The sequence below is a fragment of the Mustela erminea genome, chromosome 11 (genome assembly GCF_009829155.1).
Source record: "Mustela erminea isolate mMusErm1 chromosome 11, mMusErm1.Pri, whole genome shotgun sequence".
Classification (NCBI taxonomy): domain Eukaryota; kingdom Metazoa; phylum Chordata; class Mammalia; order Carnivora; family Mustelidae; genus Mustela; species Mustela erminea.
In genome coordinates this window covers 28,056,394-28,074,657 of record NC_045624.1, presented here as the reverse complement: position 1 = coordinate 28,074,657, position 18,264 = coordinate 28,056,394, and the positions used below count along the sequence as shown (strand labels likewise).

At 37.6% G+C, this 18,264-nt stretch overlaps 1 protein-coding gene across 21 annotated transcripts in view; it reads right to left on the bottom strand.

The window, feature by feature from the left end:
* CADPS2 (calcium dependent secretion activator 2) overlaps positions 1 to 18,264 on the bottom strand; it is a 535,725-nt gene that overhangs the window by 145,302 nt on the left and 372,159 nt on the right. For 14 of the 21 annotated variants that reach the window (XM_032305737.1, XM_032305741.1, XM_032305748.1 and 11 more), the window contains exons 10-14: positions 16,006 to 16,114; positions 14,781 to 14,981; positions 11,137 to 11,145; positions 5,429 to 5,565; positions 2,985 to 3,172 (exon numbers count right to left, since the gene is read on the bottom strand). In XM_032305737.1, coding sequence (XP_032161628.1) covers positions 2,985 to 3,172; positions 5,429 to 5,565; positions 11,137 to 11,145; positions 14,781 to 14,981; positions 16,006 to 16,114 — 644 coding nt within the window. The remainder of the gene's footprint in view (positions 1 to 2,984; positions 3,173 to 5,428; positions 5,566 to 11,136; positions 11,146 to 14,780; positions 14,982 to 16,005; positions 16,115 to 18,264) is intronic. The other 7 variants (XM_032305739.1, XM_032305745.1, XM_032305753.1 and 4 more) reach the window with 1 other exon arrangement.

The window sequence follows — 18,264 nt, the reverse complement described above, 5'->3', positions numbered from 1 at the left end:
CACTCCCTTACTGCTCCCTACCCCCCAGTAAAGTTTGTGGAGTGGAGATGGCTTACTTTGGAGTAATGGGAAACGGGACTATGATCTACAACTTCTCTCTCATTCCCAAGTAAGGCTCAGTTAAAACCCTGAACTGAGGTAAAACCCTGAACCTTTTACTGAGGTAAAACCTTGAACACATCCTGAGACTAGGATTGGTTTTATTTTACTGTGGGATGAGAAGTGGCAACAATGATGACTTCAATTCAGCAAATACTTATTGTGGCCAAAACATGCAAGGCAATATGGTCTGTCCTACAGAGCGTAACAGGTGACGAGAACCAGTTTTTGCTTTCAAGATAGGACCTTGTGGGATAGAAGCAGGGGAGTGTGTGTGGATTTAGCGTGTAGGTTTATATGAGAAAGTTTATAAGGAAACTACAGATAAAAGGTATTTTGTGTTTGCGATAACAGAAGTCCTCGTCAAGGAGTTTTATGATAATAGACTACCACATACTTGGAAAACGAGAAACATTATGTGGAGAATAAATGAGCTGCCTGGGGTAAAGATTATTTGGGGAGGGATACTTGGAGAGAAGTCTGGGAAGATGGGACAAGAACGATGTTGAGAAAGCCCTCATACTGTAGCTTGGAACTTTTATCTTTAATTTCATAATCAAACAAGAACCACTGAAGTTTACTAAAAGGAGTATAATAGAAGTTAATCTGTAATTCTGAAGCTGATTGCTAGACTGCTGTAGGGAGAAAAAGTAGTAGAGAGATGTACAAAGATCCATAAACAAGAAGAAAAAGAAGGCTCGAATTTGGATAGTGCAATGGAAGTGATCAAGTCTAACGAGGGGTGCTACGAAGGCAGAACATTGGCACGGGCGACAAACTGGGTCTAGGAGATAAAAGAAAAAGATGAATGCAGAATGAATAGGCCACGAATGGACGTGATATCCACATTAACTAATGCAGTTGTTCATTCATCAATTGAACGTTTATTGAACACCTATTCTGTGCCAGGAGTGTTACTTTTTGCCAGGCAGCCTGCTACGAGCTAAAAGAGGTACAGGAGCCAGTTTAGTGAGATGATGGACTTAATTTTTTTTTTCAACATTTATATTTTAGAGACGGGAGGAGGGGCAAGGGGAGAGGAGAGAGAGAATCCCAAACATCTCGTGCACTGAGCCTGATATAGGGCTCAATCCCCAAGACCCTAAGATCATGACCTGAGCCAAAAGCAAGTCAGATGCTTAACCACTGAGCCACCCAGGCACCCCAAGAGGATGGGCTTCATTTTATACCCAGAGGGTTGAAAGTGCCAGACCATTCAAGCTGTCAATTGTTGATAGAGACCTATAGTTTAGGAGAGTAATTGGTTTGGAATTATCTGTATAAAGACAGGTCACCAAAGCTGTGGAAAGGGGCAAGATCACTGGAGTACAATTTTTCTGTGAGGTAGAAAAATCCTCAGAACAGAGCAAGTTCAAGAACACATGTGAGAAAAGAACTATACTGCACTTGGGGTCTGGAGGAAAAAAGTTATTAGCAAAGAGAAGGGCAAAAATAAGTAAGAAGGGAGCCAAGATGAGAGAGTTGTGCTTCCGGGAAGACGAGCAGCATCTCAAGCGGCACAAGCCCTCAGAGAGTCTGCAGCACCAGCTCTTCAACAGGAGTAAGGAGGGCGAAGCCGGAGAAGAGGCTACAGGACCGGGTCTTTACTCCATCTATTTCAAGAAGCCTTCTTGGCAAGCCAGGAGCCGGAAGCCCAGTGAGAGGAATGGAGAGCGAAATTTGGTTGGGAAGATAGAACAATGGAAAGGTAGGCTGGCAGCTTGACAATACTTACGACAATGGGAACTACCAGTTAACTTGTTTGGACTATTCATGTGCAGGGCACTGTTCGAAGTGCTTGATATACATTAATGCATTTGATTCCCATGATGATTCATGGATTCTGAGAGAGATACCATGTTTTATCTTCCTTACAGATAGGGTAGTTCAGACAAGACTGGAGTATGAAGCTTGCCCTACAGCTTACACCATGAATTCGTATTCCTTTGAACCCTGGCAATCTGACTTCAGAGTTCCTTGACCACGCTGTTATGTCGTGAGGCTAGGAAAAGCTTACACAGGGTTGTAGAAAGAAAGGAAATACAGAGAGAGAGAGAGAGAGAGAGAGAAGGAATAATGATTGAAACAAATTAAAAGGGGGGTGGGAGAAAGGGTACCTCCTTTGTGGGAGGAACCCCAGAAAAGGTTCCCTGGGAACAGGATTAGGAGAAGAGAGGGATTAGAGCATGGAGAGATTTTAAGCTTAGAGGCACATGATTGTGAGGGCCCGCATTAGATGATTTTTTACCTCTTTGGCTCAAAACACTAAAAAGGGACACTTGTTCCTAAAGTACGGATCGGGAGGATTGGCAAGGAGCCTTCTCCCTCTGCCTGCTGCTCCCCTGCTTGTGCTCTCCTTCTCTGTAACCAATTAATAAGTAAAATTAAAAATAAAATAAAATAAAGTATAGATTAGGGAAGGGGCTAAGAGAAGATTCCACATAAACCTCCCTGCTCATCTTGCTTGATCAATGAAAGCTTATTCCACAGTGGAAAAGGAAGAATCATTCGGCACACACAAACCCGCTAGCAAGCCTCACCCTGACACACATATGCATAACAACAGAAATACAGAGGACACTTAAGCTGTGCAGCCCCTAGTACTAGGTGGTACCTAAGAACTAAAAGGCAACTTCTAATCTCATAGATATTCTCTCCCTTTCTCTTTCAAGTGGCTTTAACGGCAAAAAGAAACATAAAGTGCACCCAACCTAAATCAACAGCATATTGATGTACATTTTTCCTTTGTGGGTTTTTTCCCCACCTCTTGCAAGAAGTGTTTGCTATTTAAAATCTGTTACTAGGTGATAGTGGCAAAGCACATTTTTCTCTCTTTCCAAGTCAACCCTACCCATTTCACACTGTGTGTTTGCAAGTAAAAATACCTGTTGCCATGCACATGAGAGGCGCAGAATGCAAAACTGTAATGGAGCAGGGTTGGGTCAATGACAGCACCGTTTTCTGAATGTTCCATCAGTTCTGTCAGGTAGCAGAGATGTCTGTGACAGCCTCTCACACCATAACGGGCACAGTACTCATCTAACACAAAGACTTGGCCAGGACTGAACCAACCCTGCAAAAGAAAAAAAAAAATTTTTTTTCCTTTCTGTACTAGGATTTGCTTTTCTGCAGGCACTCTTTGACATTATAAGGAAAAGCTGAATCCAAGTGTCTTCTGATTTTTTTTTTAAATTAGTGGTATGTTTTATGTTATTTTCATAAAGCTAATGTCATCAATTTTGGACCTGATCTGGGACACTCGTAATCGAATACGATTCTCTTCACTGCTGTGGCAAGGCACAGACTACCTGCTTTTCTCCACTGTCATTCAAAATGGGCCAAATTTATTCACGGTATCTAAGTCGTCAGTCACAGAGAAGAACATTCTGACAAACTTCAATCCCTGTATGGATCTGATAAAAAGAGAACGGTTAAAGCAGACACTAGAAACTAGAAATTGCCTAGTTGCCAATGACATGTTATAAAGTGAATTAAGACAATTCCAGTTAAGTCTAGTGGTGGTGAACATGCAGTATTTGGGAATTTGCATATTTGGGACACTGTTCTCATTCAGTTTGTCCTTCTAGGACCAATATAAGCAGAGTTAATGCCTTACAATAGCTTTTTTGTTCTCTTGAAATGAGACGAAAAGGGTGCGTGTGTGTTCGTGTGTGCGTGTGAGCCTGCTCGGCTGACACTGGAGGTCAGGGTTAAGCAGAGTTGCTTTATAAAATGTTTCGATGAATCATATAGACTAAAAATAACAGTTTTGAAAGGAGGCAGGAAAATTGTGCAAGGGAAAGAAAAGACTGGTGAGCCACGTAGAAAGGTAAGACAGCAATAACACAAAGAAGAGGAGGGAAAAAGAGCACCTAAGGACCATGGTGATGGGGCAAGCCCTCGGCTGGACAAACAGCACGTCTGTGTCGTATCGGAGGCACCATGCCTGTGAGTTACTACGATCTCCATGTAATTCAGTGACCTTCAGTGAATGGCTCAGGACACTGAAAATCACTTGTTGAGTCACAATCTACTTCCAGGACCATCCTGTCTCCAAACACTCCCATGACACCATGTTCTAGATACAGCTGAAGACATGGTGTAGGTGAGAGGTGTTTTCAGACCTCTCATGACACGTGGGATGGTTTTTCAACCCACCAACTTCTGATCACTCATCAACTAACTCCACTGAGTGGAATTCACCAGGGAAGCCCCCCTACTGGTGTCCCCTCTAGGTGTGCTTCCCCCTGGGAAGATACCACAGGGTTTTGTGATGCTCTTACTCTTCACGTAAAGTTGGGGTTGGAGCGGGTTTCGGCCATACAGTGACATGTTGAGTAATAGGTACTTAATAAAGAGTCTATGAATGATTTATCAGGAAAAAAAATTCTTCTAAAAAATGCTTTATCAGGCAGTAAGTTGTGATCACAGCAGTAAGTGGTTGCAGTTCTTCCTGTCTATGCAAACATCTCCAGTGAGCTTAGAGCACATTCTGTCTGAAATCTTAAAGATAATGTAGCTGTACTGTCGGTAGCTGACACATTCAGGAGCCAAGAAACTCTGTGGTGATAGAAACAGGGAAAGTCCGGCTGGATACATTTCAGAGGAATTGTCACCGACAATATAAATCCTTGGAAGGGCCCATATAGATGCTAGGCTTCAGTTTAATGTCCATATTCTGAGCAGTCAAGCATTCCTTCAGAAGGTAAATTATACTTTCTATCCCAAATTTTGTCTGGTTTCAACCAGAGAGAGTAGAAGTTTTCTTGATTTAATTTAATTTTTTAAGGAATCCAAATGATATTTTGGAGGGCTAAATGAAACCAAAGGTTTCCTCTGTTACATGTAGCCCTGTCATATCATTTCTCACACTGTTTCCTTACCCGTCACCTGGGTTGTCTCTCTAGGAACAAAAGAGAGAAATGGAGAATAGCAACATTTGGTAAGCAGAATTTAAACCTCCACATGTCTATATAGGTCTTAGTAAATCCTTTCCCAGAGGTTTTTTTTTTTTTTTTTTTTATCTTCATTAAAGCCTTTATTTTCATTCAGCCTTCTCCAGAGGGACTGATAACCCACAATTCAGTGTCTGTTTGAGTCTCCTCTCCTGTCTATTGAGTGGCACAGCAGTGGTCTTCAAGTGTATAATTTTCAAATTGGGAAGCAATCGATTGGAATCCTTTATCCTTAACTCCCAACTACAGTTATTAAAGGAGTCAGGAATAAAATACCGCTTCATAACAAGTGCTTCTCACTTAAAAAAAAAAAACCAAAAAAAAAAACTTTTATTCTAACCTATAGGAGACTGGAGAGACAGAATTGTACTTACCAAGCAAGAATAGGAATCATTCAGTCTGTGATCCAAAGTCTGCCTCTGGAGTATTCGAAAAAGGAAGGCGTGGTCAAGCTTGCAAGGATTAGCAGAAATAAACTCATCCATACCATGTTTCTGAAAACGGTCTGCATCTGTAAATTCAGAAAAGGATGTACAATACATTTATTTTTCTGGCTTAATAATGGGCAAATACAGTTTTTGAACACATAATGCATGCCTCATGATACCAGACTGTTTTGTATTATAAAAAATACAATGCCAAGAATTCAGCATAGTAACACAAATTGCAATTTTTTCGGAGCCTAATGAATGATGACCTGGAAAAATCTGCAAATCATTTGAAATGAGGAAGTTTCTATATTCCCTCTAAGCTACTTCTAATATTCATCAGAGAACTAATCTTATTTTCCAATTTTAAGAAAAAGAGATGCATTTTAAGTATGCATTTACAAAAGGAACCAACTGGAAAAGAACCCAGGTCTTGTCATATAAAAACAGCAAGGATGGGTAGAAGCTTGCTTTCCAAATGGCAAACTAGGGCAGAAATGAACACACAGGCTTCCACTGGACCACTTCCAGTCTTGTTTTTTTTTTTTTTGAGTCTTTAATGGGACCAACCTTAATGTAGAAATGGCAATGAATGCTCTCAAGCTTTAAGTTTAAGAGACATGAAAAAGGGAGCATCATGTTTGTGCAAATATGCAGACAAAGCACAACGTCCCAAATGGCACTTCAATCAAAGGTCCAAATTTATTGTTCTTTACAGATTGCATCTTTCAACGCCTGTAGACCCTGCGGGTTTATCAAAAGGCAAGCTCTTATGATTGCTTTCATTAATGGTATGTTTTGTCAAAGTCTTCAATGCGAGTTATTTACTAAGTAGAGAGAGAAAAAGCCACACACCATCCAAAAGGAGTGCTGGGGTGTTACTACATTAGCTCGGTTAGAAATGAAGCATGCATTGGGCAAGCAATCAGTTATTGGGATAAAAGTGGATTCTCCTGACAATGGTAGAGCTGAGGCTCCATTGTTCCTTAAGATTCATAGATAGATCTCATTCTGGTAATTATAAGAAGTAGAGTCTTAAATGTAAACTGAATGTAGTTCTTAAAACCTATATGGTACAATCCTAAAATTGCAAAGGAAAGGAGACAAAAGTTTATTGATTAAAAGCAATTATAGAGTCAGGCTCATAATAAAACTCAGTATTGATCTGTGGACATGATGCTAACATAGTCAGTCACATTTAGATATTTAGCCCAGATCATATTGATCCTATGTCAAGTTCAACTTTCAGCCATATTTGTGGATGGAAGAACTATGTAATTCAAGCTGAAGGGTCTTCAGAATCACATTAAAAAAAAAAAGATCTCACATCAGTGACAGCTATCAAAAGGTGAACATAGCATGTAAGCAACGAATGGGCATTCATTGATGATGGAAGGTATGAGGTTATGATCCATGGAGAACCTGGCATATGTATTCCTTTACATTCACTAATTACTTAACTGAACAATTAAATGCATTACATGTGGTAAATTAGTATTAATTAGATGAACACCGAATGTTATTAAACTGCTTTTCCTAAACTGAGAAATGAGACAATTCAACTTCTTTTATATTTCATTCTTATGTCTGACAGTCTTTCGAAAGAAAGTCTTTCAAAGTTACATATATGATAATGTGAAATCATATGAGTAGACAGGATACTGAAAAATGCAAGGCATTTTGTATTTTAAATAATCTTAAAATCTTCATTTATCCATTTAATTGAGTAAAAAAAAAAACTTTTAGTGTCACCTTTATGTAATTACTAGTTTTATAAAACAACTGCTGAATTTTATTCATTATTTCTTTCACCAGAGAAGGTCATAACAAGAAGTTAAAAATAACACCCATTAATGACTTGTCTGTTGAAAATAGGATATATAAGAAATTCCACAGAAAATCCATAATTCTTTCATTCTACAAAATACATATATTACAATTCATATAGTACCTGCTATATAATTATCTTTTTACCTTTATCTTTTATAAAGGTTTATAGAAGCAAAATTTCTATTTTAAAGCAATGGCATATAGTCTTTAAATATCTACAAGTTCCTGAAAAAAAAATCTGTTTCATTTCTATAATTAAATCATATTTTCAAAAATGAATATATTTTATGAAGCATTTTCCTCAAAAAATAGAATTCTAAACTATATTTTGCTAATGTGTCAAGACTTTTGGAATCATACATATGAATGAAAAATTACTTTGCTAATGATTACCTTTAGTGATAAAAAATATTTGTAATAGCAATTTAAGCCATAAAAACAGACCCCATATTGACAGTGATAAAACTTGTAGGTGAACAATAGTCTATTAAAAAAACAAACAAACCCTACAATCTCTCTGGTGCTATAATTCTATGAAAGTGAAATGTATTCTTAGGGAGTATCCCATCTTCAAAAGACAGGCTGTAAAGGCCAAGAATCTCTATCTCGTTCTTTTTAGGTCTGATAAGCACAATTTAAAATATTTTATGTAAATATACTTCACCATGAACCACTGGTTCATTAGTTTCCATGAATTTATAAAGAAATAAATTTTGAAAAAGCAACAGTTTCGAGCTACCTGTGTGATAAATCGCTCACTTTAAAATCCTCTCATGAACTCAAGTAAACTAAGAAAACATCTCTTGTTAAAATATTACCTACTTTTTTATTTCTGTGAAATATAGTTTTCTCTTGGCATAACATATCTACATCAACTCTTAGAAACCAGTGATATCATCTGGATCAAATGAATTGTGTCTTTAATCAATTATAACCAAATACAAGGCTTGGAGACTTGCTTTAAAACTGGGTGATGCTTGATTACCTTCAATTAATGTTTATTAAAACACAAAATTGTGATGACTAGTTTTAAATGAAAAATCATTCATGGCACTAATCAAATGTTCACTGATAATGACAAATTTCAGTTCAGTTTATCTTCCAAAACGGTATAAGAAAATTATCAAAAGAAACCAACAAGATAGGAGCTTGAACAATGCACTGCAAAACTGTCATAAATTGTGATGATTAACCTATGGACTAACTACAGATGTGGGACACGGTAATTGAGGAGACTGGTGCAGGGTTTCTATGGTAACAGCTGGATATATGCTCCAGTGTCTTTAGGGTGGTACTGTCACCAGGTGTGGTAAAAGTGGATGGAATAAAACCCAAATTGAGAAAGATTATTATTTGCTATAGATTTATGGAATTATAGAGGCTTATTCAAATGCAACCTGAAAATTTATATTTTTCATTAGGGTAATAGCTGTTGGAAGTCAGGGGAAACGAATAAGTATGCTGATGGTACCAATTTAAACAGTTAACACTGACTTGCAAATAGCTAGCCTACAAAACAACGTGAGGACTATTAACAAGCTAGTAGGCCCCGCTGTGGTATGTGCGAGGGGGCTTTTTGGTGGGTACGGACCACATCCAGCCCCTATGTGCTCAAGAATCCAGGCCCCAGGATAGGTATCTAAGTCAGAGTTCCAAATGTGAGATGGGGAAAAATTTAACTGAAATGTTTTGTCTTCCTTTGCAACTAATTCTAAGGATGCTGCATTTTTTCCCCTTTTTCCCTTCCTTTCATTTTTTTTCCTCTCTTGCTCCTGGTGTTGAGAGAAATTAGGGACATAAAACAAGGGAGGAAAAGGAAGTGGGGGAGAGGCAAAGGGGATATTGCAGGAGAAGAGGTGGCCGTTCATAAGCATCCGGAGACTACTCAGGGGTCCAGGTCCGGAGGTGGCCGTTCATAAGCATCCTGAGGCTACTCAGGGGTCCAGGTCCGGGGCCCATGTACCAAAAGGCCTATGAAGAAGGTGCTGTTACCTAAGAGCTCATCCTCTTCTCTGCAAAATCCTGAGCTGAACTAAGCAGCATATGAACCTTCTGAAATACAGTGACTTGGTTTAAAATGGTCCTATGGTTTAAGCTTGCCCGTAGTGGCATTTACTGATACCACATCTGATTATACTTTCCTTGTAGCTCAAACTCTCATTGAGCTTGAAAATTCACAAGAAGTTAAACATGGCACAGAGAAGGACCTCATGTATTTTTATATCACTGATGTGGCCACTAATAGGAATTCTTATGTTACAAAATGTTCTGTAGATTATCTTGGTTGATATTCTTTGTTTCATGTACACATTTTATGCTGAGCACCAAAGAGAAACATCAATACATACATTAATTAGGAGTTTGTTCACACCTCTGTTATTGACCCAGATAATTTCTTAGCTTGTTTTTGTTAAATTGACTAAAAATGGATGTATGAATGTACACATCTTGCTTTCTGAGGCAAATAACAAATAAGTAGTATTTTCACATGACAATTTTAATCAACACATACAGACGTAGAATTGTAAGCAAAGCAAACCAATATTCAACATTTACTTGAAATTATATACTCAACGTAAAGTAAAACATACCTATGAAGTGTGAAATTTAACTTAGTAGGTTAATCAAGAAAATAAGCTCAAAAAATTAAATGTAAAGTCCTATTCCGATTTAAGAATTTTTTAAAAAATTTTTTGACTTAAAAAGAAGGTAACTTTTCTGGTTCATTTTTGACATTTCTTTTTTTTTTTCTTTTTAATTTTATTTATTTATTTATTTGACAGACAGAGATCACAAGCAGGCAGAGAGGCAGGCAGAGAGAGAAGAGGAAGCAGGCTCCCCACTGAGCTGAGAGCCCGATGTGGGGCTCGATCCCAGAACCCTGAAATCATGACCTGAGCTGAAGGCAGATGCTTTAACCCACTGAGCCACCCAGGTGCCCCTGACATTTCTTTATTATTGGAAGTCAACTAGTACTGTGTTGTACTTTATTATGTTACATACAAATTGTATGACCTTATATACCTAAGAGAGAAAAATAAAAAACAGGTGCTTTGCATAGTGAAGAATAGTTTAACTGAAGAATGTCTGTCAAAAGTCTCCCAAAGGCAATGCACTGTTTGAAGCAGAAAATCTGGATAACAAGCAGACTCCCTACCCACCCATTCAGTTTACCATATTTTCTTATAATTTCTAAATATCTTCAAAATCAAAGAAATAGTGAAGTCAAATAGATTCACATACCAGAAAAATCTATAAATACATATCATCATTTATATCCTAAAACAGATAATAAGGTTATCTTCAAATAAGATAGACTTTAGAAATCCATTATTTCATTCTATCTCAACATTAACTCAGTGTGTTTAATTTTTAAGAGCTTTCTTTAAGTTATAACATAGATACTTCAAAGATAAGTCAGAAAACTGGGGAAATGAACCAGTAACTAATTCCTTTGAACTCATCCACTGTGAACAGTTTAGGTATAGGTCTACCTGTATTTATACAAATTTTTAACAGTTAAAATATCACATACATAGTTTAGTATTTTTCCAGTTAACATTACTGAGTATTTCTTTTCCATGCTATATAACACCTTCTCAGCCATTATCTTTACATCCACGTGATTGGTAGATATTGTTTTTCCTCTTGTGGCAAAAATAGACTTTTGTTTCATAAATGGTAAAGTTAACCTAAACATTCTCAGTTTGCCTAGGAAATAGGAGACTAACATTGTAAACAAGATCATGATATTCCTTCAAATATCATATTATTATATAAATTTTGATAAATGAAGCAAAGAAAAAAATCATGACAATACTTACCCTTACCAGCTATTGGTCAGCAAAGGAAAGAAAAAGCATATTTAAATAGATTAGGAGCATACTGATTCCTATAACTAGTCATTTTAATTTCATATCATTTTCTTACTTTCTACTAATGACTCTGAAAGCTGTTCTTCCTAGAGATGATCAAAAAAGAAGAAAAGGCAATGCCATGGAAATCGCAGAAGGGAAGGAAATACCAAGGGCTAACTACTCTCTGAGAAGTCCAATGGATGGCTTCTCTGATAGAGGTCAACATCAGTATTCTCATTCAATGAGGTAGAAACTCATTTTTTCTCCTTCCTCCCCTCCCCCACCTTTTTGAGAAAGATAAAACAGCAGGGTCTGCAGGGATAGAAAATTTTACTAAACATCTGGAATACATGAAAGCTGTTGGCAACATAACCAAAACAGTTTGGCTTTTTAGAACAAGTTTGGATATTTTGGAACAAGTGAATCCAGAGGCTAAAAACCCCATTCCACTTAGCCTAATCAGCACTGCTTTGACAACAGGCTGATCTCTGACAGTAGAAAGGTTTTGTGAAAAAGAGATTACCATGGCTATTTGAATCAACTGATTACTAGATCTTCTATTCATTAAATCTGTATTGTGTAGTCCTGGCCTTCATGTTCTAGGCCAGTGGTTCCGGACCACTTCTCTTGCCCCAATACAAGATGGATGATATCCGTAACTCAGTGCACTCCTTGGGTATTTCTTGCACTTAGGATGTGAAAAAAAAAAAAAACTGAAATACAAATGAATGAGGAGACCTTTTCACAAAAATAATTTTCAAGTCACTGTAACTCAGTGGTTCTCAAATGAGGGTGTTTCTAGCCCATCTTTAACTCTGCGCCCACCCCCCTTGACATTTGGCAATGTCTGGAGATATTTTTGGTTATCATATTGTGGGAGTATGGTTTGCTATCAGCATCTTGTGAGTGTAAGCCAGGCATAAAGCTAAGCATCCTATAATTCACAGGACAGCCCTCCTGGCAACCCCTGAAACAAAGAATTACCTGGCCCAAAATATTAATAGGAGGGGCTGAGAAATCTGGTTCTAACTTACAAAAAAACACCATTCTGTTTCTTGTCAAGAGGTCGTTGTGGAGCACGGATTTACCTCCTATCTGAAACAGCTACAAATTCAGGAAAAAATACATTTAAAAAATAGTTCTCAAAACACTGAACAACCCAGGAGACAACCCAGGAGAGTGATTCCTGAGAGACAGGAAACAAATGTGGTGAGCTGAGGCACAGGGAACAAGAGCCCACAAGCACTAGTGGGCTCCCCAAGTTGCGAAGACAGACCTGACAATTCAGGAAAGCCAAAATGGCTATTGTCCGCCTTCAAGAATACAGTTTCATCCCCCTTCCTCTTTCCATACTCAGCTGAATAGTGACCCCTTCACACATGTGAGGAGACTACCTCTGGCCAGGGCAGAAATCATCCTAAAGGATGAGAGGCGGCAGAACCCGCAACTCACACAGAGCTTGGAGCCTACAATAGTACCTGTTCTCAACAGCCTACAGGAAACCTCAAAATTCATGGGTCTTTAGTTAGAGTCTTTAAGAAGAACCCTGATCCAGAAATGGGGAAAATGGATTAATCCAAGACTAGAAACTGTTTAGCTCCATCTAAGAAAACTTAAGAGTAAAACCTGAAAAGATTGAACTGTTTCCAAGTGACTTAATTGTGTCTTAGAATAAAACTCAAGGACATTTTCAGAAAGAAAACTACATCAAGGCACATTATAAGCTAACTGCTCAACACCAGTGTTAGAAGATCTTTAAAGCAGCTACAGGGAAAAAAAGATACATTATGTATAGAGGAACAGGCAAAAATGAACACATTTCTTGTTACATAAAAAGGTGTTAGAATGTAAGGCAAAATCTTTAAAGTACTGAAAGAAAATTTTTTTCAAAATGAAGGTAAATTACGTTTTCATATATAAGAAAGCTAAAAGAATTAATCATCACCAGACTTACACCTAACTCAAAAGAAGTCTTTCAAGAATTTTTTTTAGGACTTATTTGACTCAGGAAAAGAATGAGAGAGAGAGCAAAACCCAGGGAGCAGCAGGCAGAGGGAGAAGGAGAAGCAGGCTCGCTGCTGAGCCGGAAGCCCGTTGCAGGGCTCGATCCCAGGACCCTGAAATCCTGACCTGAGCAGAAGGCAGACGCTTAACGGACTGAGACACCCAGGTTCCCCAGGAAGTAAAAGATTTCTACGAGACAATGGAGAACACTGGAACTGGTAACTACCTGGATAAGTATATAACAGACGTTTTCTCATATTATTTAAATTTCCTTAAAAGGTAACTGACTGTTAAGGCAAAAATTATAATAGCAAAACACTGTGGATTTATAATATGTGTAGAAGTAAAGTGTAGGACAAGAATACTCTAGAGGCTAGAAGCGGAGAACTACTATTTATTTACAGGTTCAAACACTATTGATGAGGTGTTATGAAGATGGACTGGGGTAAGTTTTAAGATGTATACTTTAACCCTGTAACACAAAGGTAGCCGGACTTGAGCTCATCTTCCATCATTAACTGTTCAGCTTACTATGCCATTAAGGTGCCCAGATGTGACAGTGAAAACAGAGCAGTTATCTGATACAAGAGAAGTACAAGAACAAAATATTGCATGTCAAGATGTTACTCTCCTGTAGAAGAACCTTAATAGTAGAACCTTTTGACCAGAAAGTCAAAAATTGAATTTAAAGTCAAAGAAAAAAGCTGACTTACTATAGAAGAGACCAGGGAAGTTTTGCAAAGGAGTATAGTAAGTTAGAATATTTGGTTTAATGATTATTAAAGCTGTGTTTGAAAATGTTTCTATGATTATTACATCATTTGTTATTAGTCACTTATATATTTAAAGGAAAAATAAAAATTTTAAGTGATTTAAATTAGCATACAAAGGATGACAGGAATACTAAGGTATTTAGATAAAAAAAGTTGGCTTGATGACTTATCCTTTTTTAAAATGAATCTACAACAGAACATATAGCCCTATTATTCTTCTGGAGCATTAAGAACAAACCTAGGAAGGGGTGGTTCAACACTTTGGTGTTCTGGAGTCTTGTCAAGGCCTATTTGTTTTCACAACACTTTTCCCATTTTTATAGAACACATAAAGTAAGATGGTATTTTATTAATTTTTAGTTAAAATATTTATTAAATTTATCATACAATATTATATAATATATATTATTATAATATTTTATTAAAATGAAATAAAATGTTAAATATCAAATATGTTTATTATATTATAATAATTATATAATATAGGTAATTATATAATATATGTAATTACATAATTATTATAATATAATAATAAACATATTATTTTATTAAAACAGTATTGGAGAAGTTTTGGAGAGTTTTCTTATATGGTCTTGAGATTCCCAGAGATACCCAGTGCTTGGCAAATTCATGACTGAAAAACCCAGGCCATATTTATTCCAGAACTGTGTGAAAAAATTAGAGTGCTGATTCTATGGCTACTAACACAAATGATTTTTATTCAATTAGGAATTCATTAATGATCTAAACTATGATACTGAACAAATGTGTCTCAATTTTATATCTTATTAAGGTTATTAATTGATAATCCAATTATTTTTCGACACAACTTACAAAGCTGAGCATCTGCATGGAGAGTCCCTCCTTTAGGATTCAGCTTCTGGGTTTGAATCGCAGGAATGGGTTTATAGGACTGACCTGTGGCCCTATACATGGCCTGAACCCATAATACTCTATCTTGCTCATCGTCACTGGCAAATATCACAGTGTCTCCTTCTTTAACTGCATTAAAGAACATCTGACCACCTTGAAGGCCTGTGGAGGAAGAAAGATGTCATTAAAAACTTACATACTGGGCAGATTTCAAGCTCATTCACTCAATAGTCAGACGGAAGAGAATCAGTTTGACATTAGTAGCTCAATGCTATTAATAAGAGAAAGGCTTAAACTTCCATGTCACTTTAAAAATTAAAAACAGCTTAAGGAAATGAACAGTTCATGACATAGTAGTAACATTCTGCAAGCCGTACAAACCTCCATAGAAATATATAGCATGGTTTGCAAACTCATGTCAGGAAAGAAAGTCTTATCTTTTGGCACATTTCTCATTCTATATGCAGGAGAAATACATGGTGATTTTAGCAGAAACGAAAGGCAGGGCAAAAGTGATACTTGTTATCTGTATGGTATTTTATACTTTGAAGAATTCTTTCATAAAGAAGATATTTTGCATTTTTCTGTGACCAATTAGTGAATGCAAACACAGATTCCTACTTTTAATCTCTCCATATTAAATTCTTAATCTCTGTATTTATTAAATCTCTGTATTTCTTAATATTGCTTTATTAATTTCATTAATCTCCACATAGTCATTAATTCATTCCCTCACCAATGGTATATACCAAGCATCTAGTACATACCTATATTACTATGGAAGTAAGGAGAGAATTTAAGAATGTGGTACTGGGGAGAAAATTGGTAGAAAATGCAAAAAATTCATTTGCTACTTCTTTCCCTATTTCTGTCTCTTGTACCTTTTGGTTTCTAGTACAAAAGTTCATATGAGCATTGCCGATGTTTCTTATATAATTTTTCTATTATAGTAAACTTTCACATATTGCACCCTTGTCCTAAAGAAAGCAGAAATGATGAGTTATGCTAAAGCTAAGTAGCCCTCAGAAAAATATAGTTTGAATCTCATGAAGTTTTCTCCAGGTACGTAAGTGAAATATGACCCCTATTCATTCAACAGAGTTTGAAACCTAGAACAGAAAGAAGATATTTATGAGAATTTTATCAGTACATGAATGACGGAGAAAGTGACACAGCTTAGAATTACCGGGGTGGGGATCCGTGTAGTCCACAGTGTATCCTTCCAGCTGCATTAGTTCTTGTGGTTCAGACTTTTTCTCTCTATAACTGCACATAGCAAATGTGTATTGGCTAACCTGCACAAGAAAAGGTTGGCAGAGTGCTTGTGTTAAATTAATTTTTTTATAAGACTCTTTGCCAAATTTGAAAGACAACATGTATTGCTCATACATTAATTGTCAGCATTTTTCAAAACCTAGCTCAGAGATAAAAAGCAACTTTAATCTGTCAGATTGCCGTGAAGCTTGCCACACCTATGATCCAGCATTTCCCAAACCAATGACCTGCTGGCCAAGAGTCTGTGAGGTATTAATAGAAGCACCATAAGAAAGCATTCATGTTAAAAATAAGTTTGAGAATTACTGAGTTAAATAAACAGCTTCTTCTACTGCATGTTTTCTTAGGACCTTTAATAGGCTGACATACTTCGTGAATCTCTAAAATAAGACATAAGAGGAGCATTCTCAAACTTACATGGTCATGGAACTACATTTTTTTTTTTTTTTAGAGAGAGAGAGAAAGAGAGCGTGTGTGCACACAAGATAGCAAGGTGGGGGGAGGCAGAGGGAGCGAATCTCAAGCAGGCTCCAGGCTCAGTGCAGAGCCCATGTGGGGCTTGATCTCAAGACCCTGAGATCACGACCTGAGCTGAAATCAACAGTCCAACCCCTAACCGACTGAGCGACCCAGGGGCCCCATGGGACTACATTTTAAAGCAGACTTATTTTAAGCCTTTAATTAAAGCAAAAAACAAAACCCAAAACAAACCAGATTTTAATAAAAGTTGAGAATTTCCTGGCCTACGTAACCACAGCCACAGGAAAGTTCAAGGTGGAGTGAGTTTTAGGCAGCCTGTGACATAACACTGCCAAGATCTGCTGCTGCCTCTCCATTCTACTTCTCTTTTGGAACTGGCTTCATTTTCATGGGCTGCAGTCTGACTGACCTAGAACTACAGTTGCAAACAGCTATTGGTCACCTCCCTGACTGTTGCACCCCAGGTCCTAAGGCCGTATTTGCACCAGTCACTGTGGCGAGGGGTAAAAGTAACATTAGCCCAGTTGTGGGTCAAGGGCTTACATCTGTGGCCAAGAATATGACATGCTACAACAGATAGGCTCTGAGAAGTTCCCCCAAAATAGAGAGAGGAGCTGCTGTTCCCAGCAGGAGATAAGAATGTTTGGTGGGTTAATACCGAAGCTTCAAAATACCTTACAACATAGGATCCACAGAAAACCATTCTGGGTAATGTGAATTACGCCCCCTTTCCACTTTTAAGTACAGATGAAACTAAGGAAACATAAAAAATAGCTTTTAAGGGGTGCCTGTGTGGCTCAGTGGGTTAAAGCCTCTGCCTTTGGCTCAGGTCATGATTCCAGGGTCCTGGGATCGAGCCCTGCATTGGGCTTTCTGCTCTGCGGGGAGCCTGCTTTCTCCTCTCTCTGCCTGCCCCTCTGCCACCTTGTGATCTCTGTAAAATAAATAAATAATAAATCTTAAAAAAAAAAAAAAAAAGCTTTTAAGAGACAAAGATTAAAGAGGACTCAAAAGGGAGCTAATTATGAGAGAAAGAAATTACATGGACTACGGTAAAATTAAGAAATTCTCATTAAAAGATACCACGAAGAAAGTAAAAAGGCAAAGCCAGAAACTAAGAGAAGATGTAGGCAAAATATATATTCAACACAGAATGAGTATCTATCGGTATGGAGGGGACAGGTTAGAGCAGCAAATGAGGTTACCTAGAGATGGGGCGATTCTGCTTTCAGACTCCACCACTAGCTCCTGCCTGAGTCTCCAGACTGCTGGAAACTTATAATCGGTAAGCCTCACTGTGTATTACGCATCCCCCAGATCCAGCATAGGTCCTTCTAAGAACTTATTCCAAATAAACAAGTGGACAAGGATTCAAAGACGCATGTATAGTGTGTTCACTGCAGTACTGAATATAAGCAAAAACTGGAAAAACCAACTGTGGCTTGGTTAAAGACACTGTGGCACGACCACACAGTCAATTGCTATTCAGCCATCAAAACACGTATGGCAGATTTTTTTTTTTCCCCCAAGACACGGAACTATTTCTAAGATTACATCACAACATAAGAAGTAGGTGAAAGACACAAATGTAGCATGTGCTCTTTTGGGTAAACACTATACATATGAATAGGATACAGATGAAAATATCTGCAATAATTATGAGAAGGTGCCATTGTGGGTGATTTAATTT